The sequence below is a fragment of the Durio zibethinus genome, chromosome 5 (assembly GCF_047325235.1).
Source record: "Durio zibethinus cultivar Kanyao isolate XHJ-2024 chromosome 5, ASM4732523v1, whole genome shotgun sequence".
Classification (NCBI taxonomy): Eukaryota; Viridiplantae; Streptophyta; class Magnoliopsida; order Malvales; family Malvaceae; genus Durio; species Durio zibethinus.
Window position 1 is genome coordinate 29,460,086 of NC_143166.1, and position 16,412 is coordinate 29,476,497.

The 16,412-nt window shown below is 33.7% G+C and overlaps 3 protein-coding genes across 9 annotated transcripts; 2 read left to right on the forward strand and 1 right to left on the reverse strand.

The window, feature by feature from the left end:
* Nucleotides 1-1,171: 1,171 nt before the first annotated feature.
* On the forward strand, nt 1,172-3,347 carry LOC149518889 (FAD synthetase 1, chloroplastic-like). Of its 2 annotated transcripts, XM_022869183.2 has the most exons (5): nt 1,172-1,699; nt 1,930-1,982; nt 2,082-2,217; nt 2,318-2,493; nt 2,605-3,347. In XM_022869183.2, exons 1-5 carry the CDS (start codon nt 1,473-1,475, stop codon nt 3,129-3,131), a joined length of 1,119 nt encoding a protein of 372 aa, XP_022724918.2. In that variant the 5' UTR covers nt 1,172-1,472; the 3' UTR covers nt 3,132-3,347. The 2 variants fall into 2 exon arrangements, with proteins under 2 accessions (XP_022724918.2, XP_089617118.1); XM_089760992.1 differs by lacking the exon at nt 1,930-1,982 and having other exon boundaries at nt 1,451-1,699.
* Nucleotides 3,348-5,694: 2,347 nt separating this feature from the next.
* Nucleotides 5,695-9,771, forward strand: LOC111281450 (uncharacterized). Of its 6 annotated transcripts, none has more exons than XM_089760995.1 (7): nt 5,695-5,812; nt 6,569-6,706; nt 6,859-7,746; nt 7,890-7,995; nt 8,727-8,932; nt 9,239-9,380; nt 9,559-9,771. In XM_089760995.1, exons 3-7 carry the CDS (start codon nt 6,998-7,000, stop codon nt 9,601-9,603), a joined length of 1,248 nt encoding a protein of 415 aa, XP_089617121.1. In that variant the 5' UTR covers nt 5,695-5,812; nt 6,569-6,706; nt 6,859-6,997; the 3' UTR covers nt 9,604-9,771. The 6 variants fall into 6 exon arrangements, with proteins under 6 accessions (XP_089617121.1, XP_089617119.1, XP_089617123.1 ...); XM_089760997.1 differs by having other exon boundaries at nt 5,720-5,812; nt 6,572-6,706; XM_089760996.1 differs by having other exon boundaries at nt 5,772-6,468.
* A 1,083-nt stretch (nt 9,772-10,854) lies between these two features.
* On the reverse strand, nt 10,855-12,672 carry LOC111282401 (putative GEM-like protein 8). Its single transcript, XM_022870468.2, has 4 exons — nt 11,795-12,672; nt 11,626-11,706; nt 11,256-11,530; nt 10,855-11,169 (listed from the first exon to the last, which is right to left on the reverse strand). The coding sequence occupies exons 1-4, from the start codon at nt 11,943-11,945 to the stop codon at nt 10,984-10,986; spliced, it is 693 nt and encodes a 230-aa protein (XP_022726203.2). The 5' UTR covers nt 11,946-12,672; the 3' UTR covers nt 10,855-10,983.
* Between the last annotated feature and the right edge of the window lie 3,740 nt (nt 12,673-16,412).

Below are 16,412 nucleotides of genomic sequence, written 5' to 3' on the forward strand. Positions count from 1 at the left end.
ACTCCTACGGTGTTACGGTTACTAATTCATGCAAAAGTTGCATAACAACCCCCATTCCCATTATTTAGCTGCTTCAGCATCCATTTCTCATGCTGCTTTGGTTTGGTGTAGTATCAGTTGTTGGTGTTGTTTTCATTTATTGCATGGAGTTGTTCTATTTTTTGGATGGATAATTTCATTGAAAGACTTGAGCAGAACATCATCTACAGCCCCCTCTGGAAAGGAATGGGGCTGTTGACATTCACAAGCATAATGTAAGTTTAACAATGTTGTGGGGAGGTACATTTGCCTCTGGGAGAAACAGCAAAAATTACGTGAGGAAGAAGGCAACGATGTTACGTCCTCACCCTTCTTTTCTCCTTTGTTAACTTCTGTAATGCCCTGTTTTGAATCTCCTTCAATTGTTAACTTGTGAACTCCTTCCTTCAATACCAAATGTTATTATATGGGCAGTTACGGTTCTAATAACGAATCAGAAGTACGGAAATGCATAAAATCTCCAGTTCTCTTACCCATAAAAAAGAACCCAAAAAAAAAAAAAAAAAAAACTGCTTCCTCTAATATGCATGAAAAACAATTAGGCTTTGGTTGCCAAGGTTTGGGCAATAGCCATGTCTCTCTTACCGAATCGGGATTAGATGTCAAGGGTTAGCATTTTCAACTGAAGTCATTTATAATATGAAAAAACAGTCCGAACTTAAACGTTTAAGATCATTCTATTTCTTTTTATACGTAATTCATGACATTTTTTCGTCCAATTGCACTAACTTTCATCCATAAAAATGGGATTGACCTCTGGTATGAGCTACCCGGATCTTGATATCTTTCATAGAGTTTATATAAGTAAAGAATTAGATATGTTTTCTACACAATTTATCATGTATCTATATTTTTAATCCAAAAAATATATTTATTAGGAGGAGAAAAATCATGATTTATAAGACTTATTGTTTATGTAAAACTCGTGACAAATAGATAATGATTATCAATGAATCTTATGAAAGAAAAAAAATTATTAAAAATTTATGCATTGAATATCAATTATTTTAATAATTTTATAAATGTATAAAATTAGAGTTATTTTTTTATCCATAATCGAAATTTCCGATGGAATTTAATCCCAATAACAAAGTGAGAAATATTTTTGGTCGAAATTAATTAATGGGACCATATCACAAAATAGTGGGGTCCCTGTCCTAATCTCTTTAAGCACTGACGTTGGCTAACAGGGCGTGAGAGGCCCCAACTTCAGACCGCGTAAAGCGCAAAGCCCTAACGTCCACTGCTGCTGCAGTTGCAAGTACGATGTTGTTGTAGTTGTTGTGTGGCAGAGGAAGGAGAGAAGAGCAAAGCAAGAACAAACACACCAAACACTTTTTACTTTTTTCGTTATTACCTTAAAACTACAAAAAGAAAAGGTCAAAGCCCCCCTTTTTTATTTCAACATTGAGAGTAATAAAAGCTTGATAAAAATGTTGGCTTGTGGCAGCTTTCGCATCTATCATCAAAATTTAAGATTAGGGTTTTGCGCCACCAGAATCTTGCAGCTTTCTTCTTTCATGGTTAAACCTCCCTGCTCCTTCATCGCCGTAAATGTTGACACTAATTGTAATCATCGATTCCAACCCCGATTTGTTTCTTCTTCTAGTCTTCAGTCCAAATCCGCTGGCGACATTCCTATTCTTCCCGATTCCTTCAGGTTCTTTTTTCCCCCAAAAAACATTTTAGTAGTAATTTGTTATCGTTTTCAGGTTCCCTTATGTTAACAATTTAGCTGTTTGCTTGAACTTTTTTTTTTTTTTAATTTCAATCAATTTAATTAAACAGGTGTTCAAAATTGATATAGGGCTCTGTCTTTGAATTAATTATAGTTGGGGTATATTAGTTTTGTATTTTTGAAGCATCTGAATAATTTTGTTTTGTGCAAAGCCAACGAGAAGACGATCATGAACACCCTTCTGAAGCATTGTCCTCAGTGGCAGGTTTCTTTTTCATGTTCTTCTCCTTCACTTGTATTCTACCATAATTTATATTTTTGTATGTTAGTGTTTTTATGTTACTTGTTGGGATCATTCCACCAGGAGGGGTAGTTGCATTGGGAAAGTTTGACGCTCTTCACATCGGCCATCGAGAACTTGCAATTCAAGCATCAAAGGTTGGAACTCCATATCTTTTGTCATTTGTAGGAATGGCAGAAGTCCTTGGTTGGGAGCCTAGGTAAAGTTTGTATATATATGTTTGTTTAATGCTGTAAATCTTTTGGCTGTTTTAATGGCTGCTTCTCATAGCTAATGAAACCAAGTATGGTTTTTAATAGGCCTCCTATAGTTGCCCAATGTGATCGTAAGCGTGTTCTTTCCTCTTGGGCTCCATATTGTGGTAATGTGGCTCCCAAGGAATTCCAAGTACAATTTATGAGTGTTAGACATCTTACACCAAGGCAGTTTGTGGAGAAGTTAGCGAAGGAGCTTGGAGTATGCGGAGTTGTGGCAGGTATACTAAAAGCTGTGTCAACTCTTAGAAGTTTATTTGTCTCAAAATTATCCAGTAAAAGGTTAATCCAGATAATTTGAAATAAATTATTTCAATGGCTACTTGTCACAGGTGAAAACTATCGGTTTGGCTATAAGGCTGCTGGTGATGCTTCAGAATTGGTGAGGCTATGTGATGAGTTTGGTATGGGTGCTTACATAATAAATTCTGTCATGGACAGGCACCAAGATGCCAGAAATATGAACTGTTGTGATTTAAAAGAGAGAGGACAAGTTTCTTCTACTCGTGTTCGACATGCTCTAGCTGAAGGTGACATGAAATATGTGTCAGATCTTCTAGGCCGCCAACATCGTTTGTTATTGGTGGTGAAAGACTGGGAAAGCTCAACTTTTACTAGCAGAAAACATAGGGTGTCAGCTCCAAAATCTTCTTTGCTAAATCTACCACCAAAAGATGGTTTTTACGAGAACTGTTCTCTTTTATTTGGGGAACAAAAACCAGTAACATGTAGAGTATCTATTGATAAAACACATATCCATCTAGAGGTGAATCAGGTAGATTTTTGTGATTATGATTACTCTCAAAACTCCCAGATCTTGGGTATTGAATTTGGTGAATTAGGAGTTAATTGTGTTTAGTATACGTGTCAATTATTAAGTTAATTTCAGGAAAGTATTTCATGGGTGAGGATTTTCATCCATGTTTTAAAGCATTTAGCATATATATCTTCCCCATATGAGAGGGGCCTGTATTTTTTTTTATCAATTAAATTATATTTGTATATTGCAGAAGAATATAGGATGCCTATCCCATTCTTTAAGTTGGAAATGAATTATGTTTTCCTTTCCGAAGAACTGCTTTTATTTTAACGTTTTGATTAGTTAGCTGGCTCAAAAATATTTCTGATTGTGTTGGCTTGAAGGATTTTCAATTATCAGTGCCTAGGCAGCAGAGGTGAGTGTGTGGATTCTTAAACTTTATTGCTTGGGTTTGCTTTCTAATGAATCTTCGGCATGCTTTCAGTTGATTGATGGTTTGTGTGTCCTAGTGCATCTTTCTCTACGGTAGACTTGAATATTAATAGAAATGAGTCTAGATGGAAGGAAAAGCAAGTGCTTGGGTGATCCATATCGGGTGAAGTTGGGAAACTATATAAGCTGTAGTTTTCTTCTGGTCTTGAGAACTAGCCTTGTTTTCTTTTGTTGTAACTTTTGGAGAATTAGGACTTAGATCTATGGTTTTCTTGAGGTATGACAAATATTGCACCATTTTCTTTATTTTTTTGTGGGGCATCATACAAGAACATTAGCGATGCGTCATTTATCTTTCTGGAATACTTTTTGTAAGAGAGAAATGTGTTATGTGGCAGTTTATTACTTGGTGATGATATTAGATGACTAACAAGTGGAGAGAATATGATTTATGCATAGATTGGTAATTGGCTTCAAAAGTACTTCTTGGGCATTATCCAGTCGCTTTGATTTTATCATTTTGAATTTGGTTGCTTTGGTTATCACTCCACATTTGAGTATCTGAAAGTAATTTACAGTTTCTGTTTATTAGTTCTTTTGAACAATTCTGCATTACTACAGTTGGTTGTTAAATAGTGTTATGCAGTTATCATGTATTTGTTTGTTCATGTTGCTGATAGTTGGAAAGTTTGACATCATGGAGTATAAAAAGCATGGTGAAGTCATCTTTTGCACTTTAAGAGTAAATAACTTGTTGAGGTCGATGAATCTGAAGATCTTGTATGACTTTTATCTAGGCTTTGAGTACAAGTGAATATCTGATTTTTAGGGCATTTCTCATGCTTTAATTCTTAAATTTTATTTTGATGTAACTTTTCTGAGAATTTAAGGTCTTAATATCTGACTTCAGTTTTAAGTCCCCCCCCCCCCCCCCCTCCACCCCTTCTCTCTTCCTTTCCCCTCAAATGCTGCTGAAGGAACAGTTATTATGGTTTCATAGGACTCTTAAGGACATCCAGAATGACAATATCTTGCCAGATTGGGTAACAGCTATTTTGTGCAACATGCAGCTGATGACTTGATAATGTTTTTCTGCAACACGTCTGCGTAAGTTTCTGCATATCAGGGGATTCCAAAAAAAGGTTTGAAACTTAGGATCAACATTTGTTTCATGGTTTAAAAAGTTGCTAGTGTCTACCAGTTTACAATCCTTTTTATTGTGTCATCTTGAATTTTTGTTGTTTTTAGAGACTCAACATGTTCTGGATAGTTTGTTATGTGGAGTCAATTGCATATTGTCCTTATTGTTTGTGGTATATGTTGTTTTAAGCATCCTTGACGTTGATCGCTTGTATGCATGATGATTACATACATGAAATGAAACCTTGGTGGCTTTTTCTCATTCAACCGTCGTGGGTTTTGCTAGTTTTACCCATATTGGTTATGGAGATATAAAGAAGGTGAAGATTTTTCCTTCAAATTTGTTCTGAATTTTGAGACTTGGAAACAATTACAGGAAGTGAATTCCATTTGGTAGAGCAATCAAATATCATACCCAGGAAGGTCCAAAACGGATTTGGGATAAACGTCATCAAAGAAACGGTACGGTATCCACGATGTAAGATGGAAAACCAAAGTAAAACATATTATAAAAAAATACGTTTCTCTTTTTTTTTTTTTTTTTATGGGGTTTTATATCCATGGAAAAATTTATTAGTTGCAAAATTAAGCCTTAATTCTAAAACTAAAAGCAATAGCATATTCATAGCAACCAAGTTTAAATTGAAATAAATTAATTTAAATTTAACAAATATAAATAATCTCAAAAATAAAAATGTAAATATAACCCTTTTCCTCTAATTTTCATTCCCTTTAGTTTCTTTTTCTTAAATAAAATAAAAAGCTTGAATACAAAATTTTTTTTGAATTAAAATTAAATAATTATTCAAATTTTTATTATTTTATTATCATCAATTTGCTTCGCATATTTATTTTCATATCATTTAATCTTTAAATATTTATTTTCAATTAATTAAATTATTGATTAAATAAAAATTAATGTTATCCATTAATCAATTTTTATTTAATAAAAAATTTATTAAATAAGAATAAATATTTAAACATTCAATTGATTATAATAAAATAATAAAAATTTAAATGATTATTTAATTTTAATTAAATAAATTTTTTATACGTAAGCCAAATAAAAACAGTTTTTTCTTTATTGAAAACATGCCACGCCCCATCTCTCTTTCTGATTCATATTACAAATAAAAGAGGATTCTCCTAATTAAAACAAAACAAGAAAAGACCCAAACCCCTTTCACATTCTCCTTCTGCCCATTCAGGTGACTTCTTTTTTCTTATCTCCTTCTTTTTTCCTTCTGCATTCTTATTATTTTACTGAGATTATCAACTAAATCCAAATCTATAGATTATTTTCTAATGCTTGCATTTGTTTACGATCTTTTCTCTTTATTCTTTTTATTCTTTATTCTTTTTTTTATGAATTGGGTTTGCCTTTTGGCTTCCGCTTTTGATTTCGATCATCCGGTTATCGTGTTCTTTGTAACTGACTTCTACCCGAGTCGTGGTGGAGTTGACTCGCTTCCGACAGCCCGACACGCCGACACGTCAGGGTGACAGCCATTTCAATTTACGGATCTTCCTTTCTTCTTGCGAGTTGTAGTTTTGACGGCCTTACGTTACATCCAATGATCCAAGATTCCTTGGTCCAACGCAGCTGCGTATGCTTTTTGTCTTTCCTATATTACCCCTTTCCTCTATGTCCCTTCTATCCTTTCTAGATGAAAGGGCGGGATTGTGCCCACTTACCCAATCATAACGGGACCAAAAAATTTCAAAGGGCATAACCGTCGTTTGCAACAACCCTCTTAGGCTCCTAAATCGTCGGATTGGGGGTTAGCTATCAATCCCTGTCATGTTGTTTAAGCAGCAGGGCTGGGGAAGGGAAGACGTGGCATTCTATCATTAGTTTAAACTGGTCGAGTTTGCACACACGCGCTGTTTGTTAGTTTTTCCTTTTTAGTTTATTCTTAATAATTTATGGCTGTATTTTGTTGAATGAAAATTTTTTCTTGCAGTAGTCTCGTATTTTGGATACAAGCAAAGGAAGGTTCTTGGTCGGTGGGGTTACCGATACAGCAATTGATAGGGCTGTCAGTGTCTATCCATTGACAGCCCGATTCTTTTTAAACTCCTTTTTAGTTTTTGTTTACAAGGTAAGAATAGGAATATACAGCATCAACAATAGAATATGCCAACCTTGGCTTAGCTCATTTGCTTGACATCTTCTTGCTTGTTTTTCCCGTGTTCTATTTCTTGATTTAATTCAATTTGTTGGGTCATAGTTGGATCCTCTTATTTTGTGCAGGTGATTCTTGCGTTTAAAATTTCTTTTGGCTTTCTGGGTATTGACCAGATAGAGTTTCTTTGACTTTTGGATTGGCTGTTTATTTTTATTTGAGGACTGCTTCATATTGGTATGGTAGTTTCTGTTCTGGGTGTTCAATATGGGTTCCTTGTCTGGAATCATTCAACGTCCTCTAGCTGCAGCCGCTGCTGTTGCCGTGGCTTCTGTTTCTGCTGATTTTTCTGTTAAATTTCCACCTCCTTTATCGGATACTTGTTCGACCTCAGAACAAATTGAAACTTCCGTATCTAATTCCTTACCAGAGTCCAAGGCCTCATTGGCAGAAAATATATCAGCTTCCAAGATTGCAAGCCTGTCGTTTGTTACTAGAATTCGAGTACCTCTCCCTAGTGTTAACTTTCCGATTCCAAACTCAGGCCGGAATTTTGTTCCCAATGTCCTATGTTCTTCTGTTGCTTCATCTCCACTGCTAGGTAATTTGTATAAGTCAGCGGAGTTAGCTAAACCATCAAAGCATGTTGCATGTACAGAGAGTATCCCTACCTCAACCCCTGATGTTTTGTACAGATGGCATTTGCCTGAGCCATCTGCAATTGATGTTTCTGGGACGTCTGACTGTTCGTCAGCAAAGTCTCGTACAGTTGTTGTTTTGTTAGGGTGGTTGGGATCTAAGCAGAAACATCTCAAGAGATATGCAGAGTGGTATGCCTCCAGGGGTTATCATGCCATTACCTTCACCTTCCCAATGATTGACATTATCAGTTACCAAGCTGGTGGGAAAGCTGAGCAGGACATAGACATTCTTGTTAATCACTTGGCTGATTGGTTGGAAGGGGAGCATGGGAAAAACCTGGTTTTTCACACTTTTAGCAATACTGGATGGTTAACGTGAGTTCTATCTCTTAGTGTCTGATACACTTGCAAGCACAGACAACACTGCATTTGTACATATATGCATGAAAGAACTTTATTTCTGTTGTTTACGCTAATTATCTTAACTGATTTTCTGGTTGCAATTCATCTTGTTGCAGATATGGAGTTATTCTTGAGAAGTTCCAGAAACAAGATCCTTCTTTAATGGGAAGGATAAGAGGCTGCATTGTGGATTCAGCCCCTGTTGCCGCCCCTGACCCACAGGTAAATGGCGCTTGAAGGTGTCTCACATATGTAACTGACTTGATTAAAAACACATTATCTTACCGAGGAAGAGTAGACATATTTTAGTGCTAGCACTTTATGTTAAAACTTGTTGATTCTAGTAATAATCAAATCTACTTTTATCAATAAAAAAATGGTAGTTATAAGTTATAACCACCAGCTTGTAACTAAATTACAGAATTTATTTGAAAAAGGAAATTTATTTTATATTATAATGCAAAATTAAGTTATGATCATCAGTCAGACCTCTGTATACTTCTGCCTAAGTGTTAATAAGTTGCTAGTGTCCCTTTATCATGCTTTGCTTTTAGGTGGATATTCCTAAGTATATGGACATTGTACATTCGTTCTTTTCTGTTCTTGCTGATTTATTATCCGTAAAGCATCTTCCTTTGTTGGTGATGGTCTTGTGCTCTGATACAATAGGTGTTCCGGTTCTCTTATGTCCCATTATGTCATTGCTAGTGCTCATAAAAATTATACTGTTTTATGCTTGATTTGTCTTGATACAGTACATTTACTGCATTGAAAATCTGTAAAATTGTCAACTTTTTCTCCAAGAAATTTGTAGATTGGCATTTGCAAGAGTGTTGTAGGCTCTATGTTTATTGATCCTTCTGGAGTTTTTTATTTCTTTTGCTTTACGTTTGGAGTTCATGCTTCAGATCAGTACACTGGATTTGCTTATTATATTTTTTTCAAATTTTCAGGTCTGGGCTTCAGGTTTCTCCGCCGCTTTTCTGAAGAAACATAGTTTTGCCACAAAAGGATTTGCTAGCTCAAGTGAATCAGATATGGGGGCATCAGTTGGCAAAAGAGAATTCTCAGAACCCAAGCCTGCAGTAACTGAAGCTGCTTTGCTGTTAGTCCTGGAGAAGTTCTTTGAGGTTGTTTTGAATTTTCCTGGTGTTAACAGGTAACTGTCCCCTTCAATTTAGTCAGAAAGGAATGGATGTTTTACTATTCTAACTGGATAGGCGATGTTTGATTCATTGAAAAGCTTTCCTCTGGGACTCAGAATTATTTGCAATACACAACTTTTTCAAGATTTTCTTTCTTAGAAGTATGCATGATATATTCTCACTCTCTATCTCTTTCGTGCTTTAAGGCATTATCTAGGTGGCCTTTATGATCCTAACTGGAAGTCATCCCAATGTTCATTATTTATTCAAAGTCTCTACCCCTTAAAATTGACATAACTCGGTATCATATCATCTTGCAGGAGGCTTTCTGATGTATTAGGCTTGCTGTCATCTGGACAACCTACCTGTCCTCAGTTATATATTTATAGCTCTGCAGATAGAGTCATCCCTGCTGATTATGTGGAATCATTTATAGAGAAGCAAAAGAGATCTGGGCGTGAGGTTCGGTCATGCAACTTTGTCTCCACACCACATGTTGATCATTTTAGAAAGGACCCTAAACTGTATACAAGTCAGCTCAGCCAGTTTTTGGAGGACTGTGTGCTTACTTGTTGCAAACATTCTTGATTAAGTACATATGAACATAACCGTATTCATTTTTTTTTTTTCTGTCCGACAGGGAAAAACCCAGTGTTACATACTCAAAGTGCCTGTAGTCACATAGAGGTTATTGACTGTACTGGGAAGAATAATAGCTCATTTTTTTTCTATTGAACTTGTATGACAAATTCATTCATAATGTTTTCCTGGTCCGTACCGAACATAGTTTTCTTCTTTTGCCTTGTAAGATCAGTTTTATATTAGTGCAAGCTTTGTCAAAATTTTAATGTCATTTGAGCTCAAGACTTGGTGTCCATTTGCATAGACGATGAGATTGGCTTTGATAAGATTAAAAATAGTAACAACGATGCGATTAGTTACTATAATGATAAGATTAAGTACTATAATGATGAGATTAAAATCAATGGTGAAATATGTATTTGAATACAAACGTAGCGAGAACAAAGAGGTGAAATGTAATGACTAGAGAAAATTATCATTAAGAATATTAGATTAACATTTGTATAATAAAATTTATAATATATTTGAGAAGTTAATCAATAATATAAAAATTATTAAAATTATTTTTAATATTAAATTAAAATTTTTATATAATAAATTTCATTGTACAGTTGATATTTTTTGAAGTTAATAAATAATTAAAAATTATTAATAAAAATGACAATTTTATATGATTTATTTTTTAAATAATTTACTTTATTACACAAGTAATAAAAATATTTAAGGGCTTCTAAATGCACCACTTAAATTTTTTTATACACCTTCCAAATTTCCTTCCAAAAAGACCTACGTATCAAATATAAAATATATCCTTTTATAAATTACACTTTTACTTCCTACACCACATATAATCATTTTTTTTTCTTTACGACTTTTAAAAATAAGTTTTTAAAAGTTTTAAGATTTTTTAAAAATAAAATTTTAAAAGTAAAATCTCTCGAAAATAAATTTTCAAAAAAATTTTAAGTTTTTGAATTTTCAAGCAGCTTTAAGGCTTTTGACTTTCAAAAAATTTTAAGTTTATAGAAAATATATTTTCAATAAATCTTTAGAATTTTTAATTTTCAAGAAACTTTAAGTTTTCTCTAAAATTTATTTACGTGAAACTCAATTTCATCTTCATTCTGCCATAAATTCTAACTTATATTCACTAGCATTTCATCCAAATTTCAATCAAATCAAGCCACTGACTGCACTACTCGAAAAGGACCAATTTAAGTGGGATGAGAAGGCAGAGTCTCAAGGATGCAATGATTGAATCAGAAATTTAGGATGCAATCGTTTATCATGCTCCGACTTTTATCTCACTCAAAGATGCTGTGGTGGGAGAAACAACAAAACTATACACCATGTGTATGGATAATTTCTATTCAATTAAGAAAAACATTTTACATTTGTAAGGCTGATAGTTTTTCCTCATTTCATCAACAAAACAATCTGATGAGACAGAGGAGAGACATTTCTAAGTCATCTAGAAAGTGACTCATACATCTTCTAGTCTTTGGGAGATTGCCTGCTGAAGATATTTGAAAGCTTTCTGGTAATTCAAGAAGCCCATAAACCAGAAGTCAAAATCATCTACTGTCACAATTTCCATGTACTTTGGCGATGGTTTCTCCATGTTTTCACTTTGATTAACTACCTTTATTTTCTCAAGCGGAATCAAAACCTGCATGAAATTGATAGAGCATGAGATGCATGGACAGGGAGTGAGGGTGCACAATTACATAGAGAGAGAAAGGAAGAAATATATACCTTGTAATTGACTCTGAGCAATTCTCCATTAGGAGAGGGGATTTTGATTGATCTATCACTGCAAAAAGCAACCTTGTGGGAGGAGATGAAAAGTAGGCCGGCTATAGGACCTGCTGTTGTTGATAAATAACATTGACAAGCCTTCAACAGCTTCTCCCCTTCTCTGACACTAAACAATTGTTTGAAAATTTTCTCCACCCCTCCCACTTGAAGAATTCTTGCCCCCAAACTCAATTTCCCCTTCACAGTTTCAGTGATCTTTGGGCCCAACCTTACTGCACTTTCAAAAGTAACAAAAATAACATTAGTTTTCATTTCACCTTAATCTTGGGACGTAACATATGTTTAGACTTTTTTAAGTGTTTCATACCATGCTCTCGGACTCCATGTGCAAAAGTATCAGCTTTCTTCCTTAGCTTGTTCATCCTTTTAAGTACAAAATTCCCTTTGCCTGCAATTCCAAAGACTCCCATTAGTACTGAAACATCTTCATTATGAATTTCTATACCCATCATTAGGAGAGATTAAGGGAAACCTACTTTTTCTAAATGTGGTAGACCGTTCAACCGAAGATGAAATGCGGTATTGGCCAGCGGCATCAGGTAAGTACCGCCTTGGCGTTCTCTCAACTCGATGTGTTGTTGATTTGATTGGAACTCCAATAACTTGTTCAAGCAGCTGATTCTTCATTTTTGATGAATGGAATGTGGAATTTTTTTTCTAGTCTTGCAGATTGCACCAACTATGCAAGCTGTTGATTGTTTCTTCAGCTTCAGTGATCTAGGAAGAGATGCTTTGTGATGATTGATGAATCTTGTTTTTGGCGAATGGTATTTAAAGGGGATATAGATGTGGTGGTTGAATCTAACTGTTTGTTGCATGAGTCACCTATTGCTCATCAAGAAGAATAAATGCAGAACATAGACTTCCAAAAGATAATATTTAGGCAAAAAGCATGGTCTTTGTAAGTAGGCAGAGCAGACCACAAAAAATAAAATAAAAAAAAAGTCTGAAAATGAGAAAAATCCTAACAGACATCATGGATTGCCTCTTTTCTCTTATACTGACTATAAGAGGATGTGGCTTTGAAACTTTCTGAGTTGGCATTGTAGCTTTCTGACGTCTGCCTCCTTTACTGCTAGGATAAGAAAGAAAAGAAAGGAAAAGTACATTTGGGAAACAAATGGGTCACCTCCTCAACCAAACAAATTGCAGACTAAAAGATATGATAATGCAGTGACTTCAGAGTCAGTGGTGATGGAAGTTCTGAGATATGTCATCCATGAACATGTGATGTGAGACCTTCATACCCATTACCATCTTTTCCTTTTTAATGGACAGGTTATAGAGCTCGATCAATAGCTCTCTCCAAAGTTCTTGGGAACTCTTGTAACTTGGATTTATGTGTCAAGGAGTAAATCTTGGTTTTGGCCCCAAGAAAAAAAAATGAGTAAATCTTGGTATTCATATCATTTTTTGAAAATTAAGAGGGAAGTTTTTTTTTTTTTTTTTTTCATATCAAAGTTGTCAGGATTGAACAAATTAAGAATTCATCATTTATTAATAGATCATACTATTTGTTAAAAAATTCAGCAGTTTATCAACAAATAACACGATTTGTTGTCAATCACATGAGGAAGTTTAATGCTTTTAAAGTGGTAACTAATGATTTATTGCTTTGGATTCTGTAATTCTGTATCTCTACCAGCAGTGGTTAAGATTTCTAAATTTAGATAGCTAAAACTGGTTCAAAATTTCCAAATTCATTAGGTACTTCAAGTACTAGGAACTTGTCCATGTCATCTCTTCGCCCTCTGTTTTCTTTTTCACATTTGATCTTTATTTTCTTTTCCTTTATTATTATTATTATTATTACTATTATTATTATTTTTTGCTTTTTTCCTCTATCTGTCAAAGGATCATCAAAAACTGATTTGCTAGGATAGCAAACTTCAGAAACTTCTAAATGTGATGAAAGGAGTGACGAAGGGGTCCTTGTATGACAGAAAGGAATCTCTTTTGAAAAGGCGATGAATTATAGCTTGATTGGTCAAACAAAACAGGCAACCTAACCAAGCAATTGTTCATTTGCTTATCTGGAATACAATCCTTCTAGCATTCTCCTTTTTTTTGTCCTCAATTCATAATCCTGATGTGGAAATGAATGGGCAGTAGGACATGCATATTAAAGATTGCCTTAATTATTTTTTAATAAATTTGATAATTTATATATTTATAAGATATTTATTTTGTATAAAAATAAAAAAATATCGTATCATAATTTATATAAATATAAAAATATGAAATACATTATTTTTAATTTTTTAAATTCATATATTATTTTTTTATCAAAATTTTAAATTATATTATTTTTATATTTTGGGTACATCATATGGTATCTAAAATTGACAAATTTCTTTCCATTGCCCAAGTCAGCATTATGAGGTGAAGCTTTTGCTAAACATAAAAGAAACGCGAGAATGAAGGAACGGGCCGACTTTGTCGACTAAAGGAAACATACAATAAGATGACTCGTACTTGAAAGTTCGTTGCAAAAATAACTGCCACATCAGGCCCATTCCCCACATGGCATGATGGCGTTTGGAGTCTAGATCCTGAATCTTCAATGAACTCAACAAAGTATTTGATAGGGCGGCAAAAGTTGGCGAGAAGACATTTTTTAGTTATATGCAGAACCTTAAAAGTTTACAGTACCTCAGTACCCGACAAATATTTATGCAAAAATCATTAGCAGAAAATAGAGTAAATAACATAAATGATCATGAATTTTGGATCAAATATCAATCTGATCTCCGATCTTCAAAAAAATTTATATTGGTTTTACAAAATTATTTATTTTAATGTTAAATGACGGATAATGTCAAGTAACACTAACTGACTATAAGATATTAAAAAACATATATTTCTTTAAATAAAAGTTTTTGTTTTTTTTTGTTCTCTCACCGTTCGTTGGCAAAGCCCAACCGACACCAACGAGGGCTGCATCTAATCCTGCTGACACTACAACCCATGCTATCTAACAAGGGGAAAAGAGAATGTATTAGTGAAACCCTAATAAGATCCTAATTTATTAAATTTCAAAACGTTTGCTTAAGATTTATTCCAAATTAAAAGTTCAATCTCTTAATTGAGAAATGAACTAAAAGTTTGATATTAAATTAGGCATTTTTTGGGCCAAAACATAAGCATTTATGTAATAGAATAATGCTATTGAATTAATCAAAGATTAATTTGAAGAAGAGAAGAAATAAATAAATGAAAAGAGAAAAAGGTTAAGATTAGAAAAGAGAGATAAGAGAGTAAGGAAATTGTGATTTTTCATTCATGCAGAAAATGTGCATATAAATAACAGTTATACTCATAATTCGTGAATTACAATACACGATACAATCCTTACAGTTGTTATTTTAGTAATTATTATCCTATACACATACTCATAATAACTGACTAATCATGATAGTTTGCACTAGATAACGCCATTTTCAACTCTTTTGCATTATTTGTACTACCAGTTTCCTTTAGCCTCTTATTGGTATTTTTGTTAATATTAAAGTTTTTTCTTAATCTCATGTTATGGTTGTTTGGTCACTTTCTAACTTCATCACATTACCCTTCAGAGCATCTTTGTCCTCAAGGATTAAAAAGTGAAAATTGAGATTAAGATTGTGAAAATTGAAATTAAGGATCGAGAAATCCTCCCGTGTAACATTTTTTGGACCAAGATTAAACCACTCCACCAATAGCTAAGTGACTACCTTGTTATTTCTTTTCACCATTTGCTTATCAAGCACAACAACGAGATCTACCAACGGTTGATCATAAGGGGTTATACTATAGACATCTTTAGTGGTAACATTTTTCTTTAAGAGACTAACATGAAAAACAGGATGCAACTATGAAAATTTTGGTAATTGCAACTTATAAGCTACTTTCCCTATCTTTGCAAACCATAATACCATGATGAAAACTTTAATTTTTTCTTAATGCAAGAGAGGTCTGTTGTAAGGTTGTAGTTTTAAATACACCATATCTCTCAACTAAAACTCTTTTTCAGTCTTTTTTTTTATCAACATAAAACTTCATCCTGTGTAAAGCTTTTCCAAACTAGTCAACCAATAGCATACTCAAATTTTCTTATTCTTTAAGCAAGTCTTCCACAATGGATACTCTTGCTTCATTACTGACATTCCAAGGAAAATCAAGAGGTGGATATCCATATAAAGCTTGGAAGGGACTCATTTTTATAGTAGTATGATAGCTAGTGCTGTACCATCACTCAGCTAAAGGTAGCCATTGAATCTAAGTTTTCGGCTTAAAAAAGCTCATACACCTTAGGTATTGCTTAAAGCATAGGTTAAACCTCTAAGAATGCCTATCTAACTCTAAGTGATAGTTGTGATAAACTATAAGGAAATGCTAATAGCTTTATTTATAAAGTTTATGAATTTGACTTAAGTATGCCTTAGCCACATCTAAGAAATGAGAAAAAAGTAAGAAGTATGCATATTTGGTAAATTTGTCAATGATAACCATAACACAATTAAATTTCTGAAATTGAGGTAGTTATTATAAAAGTCTTTCCATAAAATACATGGTGATCACTTCTTCGACTTGTAGGAATAGGCTAATAAAAATAGAGTTTAAGTCAATAATAAGTTGCTTGGATTCTTGAATGACCTCCTTACGATAAATCATGAAGTGGTTGCAATATTTGAGTTCTCAATAGACCTTAACTTTTAAGATAAATGCTGCCTTTGTACTTGAGTACTTTATTATTGAAAGAGTAGTTGGGATCATTTATAGGATTTATAGTAAGAGTTGTGATTTTTTTTTTGAGCAGTTATATCTTTTTCATAACTATGTTCCACTTCAGTTACCCATTCAAACATAAAAATGGTTAAATGCAAAACATTATTCTTCATGTTGCCTCGATAGAGCATTTGCCATTATATTCTTTTTACCTTTCCTATATTGAATAATGTAATTCAAACCCAACAATTTGGTAAGTCCTTTTCTTCTGAATAGTGTAACAATTTCAATTCCAAAAGATATTTTAAGGCCTCCTAATCAATCTTGATAACGAATAGTCCACTTTTAAGGTAGTGTCTCCACTTGAAAACTATCATCAAAATAGCT

What these genes read in the sequence shown, in the direction of transcription:
- LOC149518889 (XM_022869183.2), top strand. Translation starts at nt 1,473, where the DNA reads ATGTTGGCTTGTGGCAGCTTTCGCATCTATCATCAAAATTTAAGATTA. An exon ending in ATTCTTCCCGATTCCTTCAG is followed by an intron (nt 1,700 to 1,929) that starts GTTCTTTTTTCC and finishes TTTTGTGCAAAG; the next exon opens with CCAACGAGAAGACGATCATG. An exon ending in GTCCTTGGTTGGGAGCCTAG is followed by an intron (nt 2,218 to 2,317) that starts GTAAAGTTTGTA and finishes GGTTTTTAATAG; the next exon opens with GCCTCCTATAGTTGCCCAAT.
- LOC111281450 (XM_089760993.1), top strand. Translation starts at nt 6,998, where the DNA reads ATGGGTTCCTTGTCTGGAATCATTCAACGTCCTCTAGCTGCAGCCGCT. An exon ending in TTGCCGCCCCTGACCCACAG is followed by an intron (nt 7,996 to 8,726) that starts GTAAATGGCGCT and finishes TCAAATTTTCAG; the next exon opens with GTCTGGGCTTCAGGTTTCTC. An exon ending in AATTTTCCTGGTGTTAACAG is followed by an intron (nt 8,933 to 9,238) that starts GTAACTGTCCCC and finishes ATCATCTTGCAG; the next exon opens with GAGGCTTTCTGATGTATTAG.
- LOC111282401 (XM_022870468.2), bottom strand. Translation starts at nt 11,945, where the DNA reads ATGAAGAATCAGCTGCTTGAACAAGTTATTGGAGTTCCAATCAAATCA. An exon ending in GTCTACCACATTTAGAAAAA is followed by an intron (nt 11,707 to 11,794) that starts GTAGGTTTCCCT and finishes TTGGAATTGCAG; the next exon opens with GCAAAGGGAATTTTGTACTT. An exon ending in ACATGGAGTCCGAGAGCATG is followed by an intron (nt 11,531 to 11,625) that starts GTATGAAACACT and finishes TTGAAAGTGCAG; the next exon opens with TAAGGTTGGGCCCAAAGATC.